The 7,716-nt window shown below is 49.4% G+C and overlaps 2 protein-coding genes across 2 annotated transcripts; both read left to right on the top strand.

The window, feature by feature from the left end:
- Positions 1-2,763: 2,763 nt before the first annotated feature.
- PODANS_3_2160 (uncharacterized protein) lies at positions 2,764-4,862 on the top strand (the record flags this gene model as incomplete). The annotated part of the gene is made up of 3 exons (XM_001908945.1): positions 2,764-4,059; positions 4,136-4,327; positions 4,380-4,862. 3 exons carry the CDS (start codon positions 2,764-2,766, stop codon positions 4,860-4,862), a joined length of 1,971 nt encoding a protein of 656 aa, XP_001908980.1.
- Positions 4,863-5,606: 744 nt separating this feature from the next.
- PODANS_3_2150 (uncharacterized protein) lies at positions 5,607-7,490 on the top strand (the record flags this gene model as incomplete). Its single annotated transcript, XM_001908944.1, has 1 exon — positions 5,607-7,490. The coding sequence occupies one exon, from the start codon at positions 5,607-5,609 to the stop codon at positions 7,488-7,490; it is 1,884 nt and encodes a 627-aa protein (XP_001908979.1).
- Positions 7,491-7,716: the final 226 nt, after the last annotated feature.

Here is a 7,716-nt window from a genome sequence, read left to right as displayed (position 1 = left end):
ATTTTTTTTGATAAAGATAAAAAATAATGGATAAATATAAAGAGGAGGATATTAAAAATGAATAGAAAGAAATTGAAGATGGTATAAGATAGAGAAAAGAGTTTAATAAATATAGGATTAAAAGTTAAAAATTAAAGTAAAGAATTAATAATAAAATAATAAAGAAATTTATTTATAAAAAATAATAGTAATTTTATTAAGGATAAAAAAAATTTATTATTTAATAGATAATTAGTTAAGAAAGAATTAAATAAGTTTTTAATTATATTAATATAAAAAATTTAACGGTTAATTTATTAGTTAAATAAAGTAATCCTAACCCCGTTAATAAATACTAAGTATTATACTTTATTAACCGTTATTCCGATATTAAAAAAAGAAATTTAAAAAAAATTAATTATATTAAAGTTAACGAAACTACCCCGGAAAATATTAATAAGTTTTTTAACTTATATTTTACCGTTAATTAAATTAAATATAAATATAAGTATAACTATAATAAGGTAAGTATAATAAAAGGCTAAAGAAAAAACGGCTTAATTATTAAGTTTTCGAAATAAAATAAAAAGTCTATATACGTTAAATAGAATAGAAGAAGGACCTAGACTACTATATTTAAGTGTATTTTATAAGACGGGAAAGTCCTTCCCCCCGGAATTATCTTTAAAAGTAAAGACCTTTAAAAATAATAATTTAAAAACTAATTAAATAAGGATTAATATATAATTATATTAAAGAATAATTAAATTAGTAATAACCTTACTGTTAGTTAGTTTAAAAAGGTTTTTATATTAAAAATTAAATTTAAGGATTTATTAGAACCTTATTTTTTTATTTATAATAATTATAGTTTATATATTATTAATAATTTTATAATCCTGTACTATAGGAATAATATTTATTTTCTTTTCCTACCCCCCTACTGCTCTTACGTCCTTTAACCCCTTAATATTAGTTACTTTTTTAGCGTAAAGAAAGCGTATAAGAGGTTTATAACTATAAACGATGCCCTTACTAATTATATACTTAACGGTAAAGTCGACTTAGTCCGGCTATATAACTTTATTTATAAATAGGGCTTTAGGAAAGAAAATATTATTAGCGGTTAGCGTGGGATAGGATTATAGCCTATACGTAGGCGTAAACCGCTCTTTTTAAGCTAGGTGGTAGTCCCTATAGTACCGTTGGATCTCTTTTTAAAAACACTTACTTTCTATACCGTAGGGGATTCCTAGGTGGCTAAGAAGGTCAGGGACCTACTTAAGAACTATACGCCGGCCGGAAAACGGTTTGCGGCAAAGACTCTCACCAGTACTATACTCACACTGAGATCTAAGGCATCTATCCACAAAGCTGATGCGGCAAGGTACTAATAGAACGCCCAGAAGGCCCAGGAGGTAAGAAAAAGGCGTAAGTTGAATAGAGAAGACTCGAATTCTAAGTTTGTGAGGCTCTGTGAACTGGAAGAGGCCCGCATTAAAGGGAGGGTGGTGGAGGAAGAAGTGGTAGCCAAGGAGGATGTGGAGCAGCCAGAGCCAGCCCAGCCTGTGCGGCGCAGCGCACGTCATCGGGTTCAAACCAGGCGCAAGCGAGAAGCAGATGCAATGTCTGACTCTGACAGTGATTGAGCTACATTTTGGTATAACTCCCATAGAAATTGACCCAATATTAGTCTTGTTGTGGCCAGTGTGATCATTCAGGGGTAATCTCAACAAGGTTGTGTGGCTGGTGTGGTGGTGGTGGACCAGATCCACATGTGGTCCATTTCCTGGTCATCCAACCTATTCCAGAGACCAGGGCATCGACAATAGTAACGGCAGCCAGAACAGCCAGGGATCCGAAAACCAGGTCTCCTCTTCCAGGGTTGCCTCCTGGCTGTCCAAGCAAGATGGAGACCGTGAAAGCCCTTCGGCGGCTCCTCGCCTCAACACCCAGCCTTCCTCATCCGGGACTCCTAAAATAGATCAGAACAGGCTCCCCACGATTTTGGAGGAGTGACCCGCGGTCTAGCCATCACCCTGGAGGTGGCAATACAACCATGCTACCCGTTTCTATCGCCGGAAAACTGCGACCTACCAACGATACAAGTGAACGCCTGATCCTCGGAGTTAGTAACCCCACGAGGCCCGGAACAACGCTGATGGACCCGTCTTGTTCCATCTGCTGGTACGTAAAGATAAATCTGGCATCCCCAATATCTGGCCTACCGAGTTTCCTTTCGCATCGGAGTCAATTGGCCAATCATCCAGCTTGCCGGGTTCGGGTCTGGACAACCGCTAATTAACCGGCTGAAGTGGCTGGTTGATGCCTCGTTGGAGCTCGGAGGCGGACCGTTTACAGGGGCTACACGAAGTACCAGCAATTTATTGAGTAGCGGACCAAGAAGAGCTGGGAAAGGACAGTTTTGATAATGTGCCCGAGAGTGGGAAAGATGAATATGAGGAGGTTGCACATGCTCCGGGAATACAAGATACATAGATTGATACCCTCCTATTTTGGTGGTTGCAGGGTATGGGTAATATACAAGATGCATCAATCCACTGCTACCCACCGGTACCTTGCATGACGGGTGTGATTGACATGTTTGTTGACTGAAAAGTGCAGTGGAAAGCTTACAAGATCTTGTCTTCTCCCGGCTGCTTTTATCTGCCCAGGCCATCCTTTGCCTCGCCTCCTCTCCCCGCTGAGAGTCAAGGGGTCATGTCAAACCACACGCCGGTCTAACAATTAATTTCCCTCTTTTCTTTCCATGTCTCCGCCAAGATGCTACCCTCACTTCTCTTCACCATGCTGAGCGGTGCCGCTTTCATCCATCCCACCATCGCCTCTCCATCCGTCATCCTTGAGAAAGTCGAAGCCAAATCCATTCCACCAGGCTGGTCATTCGACCACAACGCCACCTCCACCGATAAAATCACACTCACCATCGCCCTCAAAGAGCCTGGCTTTGCCGAAGTCAAAGCAAGGCTACACCAACGCCAGTTTGGGGGTAACAACCACCATCTTTCGAGAGAGCAGCTCCACACTTACCTCCAGCCCAAAAACAAGAATATCGAAACAGTAAAATCCTGGCTAAGGTCCAACGCAGGAGTCAAAAATTTCCACGTCCAGGGGAGTTTGCTCTCCTTTGAGGCAACAGCGCGACAAGTCAAGGACTTGTTCTCTGCTGATCTGAAGTATTACACTTACTCTTCCGACGATGACGACGAGAATGTCCTCAGGACCACCGCTCTCAGGGCATTGTCGTATAGCATCCCATCCTGGCTCCGTGCTTACATCGACTTTGTGCACCCCATAACCAACTTCATGCCCCCGCGTAAAGTAGGTCGTCCGACCAAAAAGCCAACTCCCAATAAGCCAACCACCACCAAGAAAGCATCAGCTTCAAGCGCAAAAGCAACCCCGACCAAGAAAGTAACCTCGACCACCACAAAGAGGACATCCACTACCACCCCGAAGGTTCTAACTTCAACAACCACTAGAAGGACCTCAACCACTACCATCAAAAAGACAAGCTCCTCTACCAAGAAACCAACCACCACCTCCCGGGCCATAGGCATCCCAACCATCACCTCGGCGCTCCCCCAAGAAACCGGTCTCCCAGATCCGGAAGAGCCCTACGAAGGCAACTACCCTTGCCTTGTAGCCACCTCCCCTCGCTGCATTAAGCAGCTCTACAACATTACCTACCCTCCCTACAACCCCGCCACCTCCCCCCGTTCCCCCATAAACTTTGGTGTCGCGGGCTTCCTAGAACAATGGATCCTCCACGCCGACGTCGCCTACTTTCTCTCTCAATACCAACCCGACTACCTCTACCGGTCCGCCACTCCCACCGGTCCATACAACTTCACAGTCGAGCTCATCAACGGCGGCATAAACCCCCAAAACGACCCCGCCAATGCCGGAATAGAAGCCAGTCTGGATGTCGAGTACGCCATGGCGCTCGGGTACCCTACCAATGTCATCTACTACGTCACCGGAGGCAGAGGAACAAAACTCGACCGTGACGGCAACCCCCTCCTCCCCCGAAGAAACAGACAACGAGCCCTACCTCGAGTTCCTCGAAGCCCTCCTCGCCAAACCAGACGCCGAACTCCCCCACGTCCTGAGCATCAGCTACGCCGACGACGAGATCTCCGTTCCCCGACCCTACGCCCTCCGAGTCTGCGATTTATTCGCCGCCCTCGCAGCGCGGGGCGTCTCGACCTTTGTCGCGAGCGGCGACGGCGGAGCAGCGGGGACAGGCCAAACCCGCTGCGTCATGAACGACGGGTCCGGGCGAAAGAAAATGTTCATCCCCACCTTCCCCGCCAGCTGCCCCTACGTCACCCGCCGTCGGGGCGGTAGACAACGTCGCGCCGCCGTTTACGGGAGAGGACTTCAGCGCCGGGGGGTTCAGCAACTACTTTGACCGCCCCAGCTGGCAAGACGAGGCCGTCAAGCCCTACGTCGACGGGTTCGTCAGTCGCGGTGACCCACGGGTGGGGCTCTTCAACAGCACGGGGCGGGCGGTGCCGGATATTAGCGCTATCGGGTCCGGGTTTCAGATCATCATGGGTGGAGAAATGAGCGAGGTCTTGGGCACCAGCGCGAGCGCGCCCGTCGTGGCGGCCATGGTGGCTTTGATCAACGACGCGAGGATGCGCGCGGGGAAACAGAGTCTCGGCTGGCTGAACCCTCTGCTGTATTCGGCAAAGGTGAGGGCGGTGCTTAGGGATGTGATGGTGGGCGAGAGCTATGGGTGCCTGTTTCCTGATGGCAGCACGCAGGATGGGTGGCCTGCCGTTCAGGGGTACGATTGTGTTACGGGTCTTGGTGCTGTTAGGCAGTTTGACGAGCTCATGGAAGCCCTGCTGTAGATTAGTTTGAGCCTTAAGACCAACAAATATGAACACCGAATTACCGATCCATGATGGGGAAGCGAGGTTTCCGGCCAACCGAACGCTGTCATCTTGAATACCACCTTCCCACGCAACTCAAAGCTGACAGAGACCTCCATGCTCCAATTTATCTAAGTGCTTGGGACAGTTCCAGCCTGTCCTGGGCGTTTTCCACCTTCCAAAACGCTCTCCAATCAGCTTAATGCTGTCTTATGTAATCTTGCGATGTCCCGCTAGCTAGGAACCCCTAGTCCCAACGGCGTCTCGTTGGGGACGACATAATCATGGAGACTGCGATGCAGCACCAAAGCCTTCAAAAACAATAAAAACGCCCCGCGACAGTCATGAACCCCCTCTTGATGTCTGTATAGGCCCTCCATACATATTCAATGCCTAATGAACATCTGGGAAGGGTTGTCCTGTTGACTATTTTCCAGGGTATTTATTCAGCATTGGAGCAGTCTCCACTCTTTCACCACATGTGCGGCGCAGTGTCATCTAGGGGGCCCCTGAATTCCACCGCAGGCTCCGAGGAAATAATTTAAGCATAAAGCGACTTTGGCTCGTGAGACCTCCCCACTGTCTATCTCTTGCTCGCATGGAGTGTTTCTCTCCCTCGACCACCCAATTCCCACCCAGTCGCTCGTTTTGGTAATCTTTCCTTTTGCGGGGTGCCACGGACGACTATCGCCATCTCATGCGGCGACCGCGCTCACGACGGCGATGATAACAGCGATGGCGGGTTCAGCTTCTGGATCGAGGGCAACGACCTTGTTGACCCTCATTGCTTTGTCCTTGGGAGGCATTGCCGACGCAAAATTTCTTTCCATGCCTTTCACCACCGACTTCGACATCTTTGGCTCAGGTACCTACGGCCCAGATGGACCATGGCAGGCTGTCGGCGTCCTGCTCGGGAGCCATGAGCGCAAGTCCCACCTCGTGCCTCTCGAGGGTCCCACTGTGCCGGTCTGGCCTACGGCGGCCTCGATGGTAGCCCTTCACTCAACCAAGGCTGGTGGCAAGTACAACATCACCCGCTCCAGCAACGCATCCGAACCATTCCTCAAGATCACCGAGGGCACATCCGAAGACAACGCCTCGGCCCTTTTCCGCTTCGCAGATCTGAACTCCAACCACAGGACATCCGGCCTCATGGTTGTCGACGCAATGACCTTTACCAACTTGCGATTCGAGGAGCCCGGGTACGCCAACGTCCAAGCCACGATCTATGTGATGGACTCATCCGTCATCACTTATCCCAACAACAGAACGTCCAAGCCGACCGTCGGGGTCCTAGGCTTTGGACGACCGAGCGACCTGAACTTTCGCGGGACAAGCGTTTTGGTCCAGATGAAGGAGGCCGGTCTCATATCGTCCAGCTCGTTTGGGCTGCACATCGCGAGCGTACCACTGAAGCAGCGGGGTTCATTAATCTTGGGGGGATACGAAGAAAACAGAGTTATAGGTCCCGTAGGCGTCTTCACAAAGACAACCGGCCTGCCAGTCACCTATCTGATCGACGTCAGCATCGGATACGAGGGCGCCACAGAGAAGGAAAGGGAAGGCGGGAGCGTGTGGCCCAACCCAGTACCAGACGAAGCGAGCAGAGTTGGTCTCGCGCGATTCATGCAGCCATCAGAAAACGGCATCATCGCCATTCCCAACCCAGCAGTTCCCGGCATCTACCTCCCTCCTCCCGTGTGCGCCAACGCAGCGACGAAGCTCCCTGTTGTATGGAAGGAAGACCTCGGGTATTATCTCTGGGACACAACAGACCCCCGTTACGACACGGTGATGAACTTTGGCGGCTACATGGCTTTCACCTTCCTCGACTCAACAGCAGCCAACATCACCATCAAAATCCCATTCAAACTGCTCAATCTCACACTGGAGGCACCGATTGTCGACGAGCCGGTCTCCTATTTTCCATGCCACGACACCGACAGCTACAACACCGGCATCTGGGAACTTGGCCGAGCTTTTCTCCAGGGAGCTTTCTTTGGCGTCAACTACGACACAAACGTCACGTTTCTGGCGCAGGCCCCAGGCCCTGATATGGAACGAAGTGTGACACGATCCTTGGAGCCCACAGATCGAAACATGACCGGTCTGCCCGTCAAGGCATTCGTCAATAGCTGGCGGAAACAATGGCCGGAGCTTGTGATTCCTGATACCGAGTCCACTCTCAGCCCGGGAGCTCTGGCAGGTATCATCACTGGGACCCTAGCGGTTGTTGGTCTACTCACGGCTGTTGGCTGGTTTGTCTGGCGGCGGAGACAACGGGGTAGGGGGGCGCAGCAGCTATCGGGGGAGCAGCCGTCGGATTCTGAAATGAAGTCCGTGAGTGAATTAGGCCTCCCGGACAAGGTTGAAGCAAAAATATGTCCTTACCCGGAGAAGCCGTTTGTGGAGATAGGCGATAGCACTGTCCTGGAGCTGGACTCGAGAAGTGTAACAAGTGTGAGGACCGTGAGGACGGCGCGGGATCTGTCAGAGTTCAGCGAGGCACCGGACTCACCGGGAGTATACGAGATGCCTGCTGATAATCCATTTGTGGACCGGCAAAGGGATAAAGAAAAGGAGGCGGACAGGGAAAGTCAACGGTGACATAATTAGCGACAATTTTGATTTAGAGATACCCCAATCATACTGTATAACAAAAACGGCGCTCTCGGAGCCACTAATGTGTTCTGAAAAGCCAAAATGAAATAACCAACTGTTGAATATCTCTTGAGGCCCATAAAAGGAGTGCAAAAATTGTCTAGAAAAGGCACTTGGGGGTTATGAATGACGTTTTGAAAATGGCTGAAAAACTCCGCGGAGAAGGGAGTGG

The sequence above is a fragment of the Podospora anserina genome, chromosome 3 (genome assembly GCF_000226545.1).
Source record: "Podospora anserina S mat+ genomic DNA chromosome 3, supercontig 2".
Classification (NCBI taxonomy): domain Eukaryota; kingdom Fungi; phylum Ascomycota; class Sordariomycetes; order Sordariales; family Podosporaceae; genus Podospora; species Podospora anserina.
The sequence above is the reverse complement of the archived record's forward strand: the minus strand, read 5'-3'. Positions and strand labels throughout refer to the sequence as shown.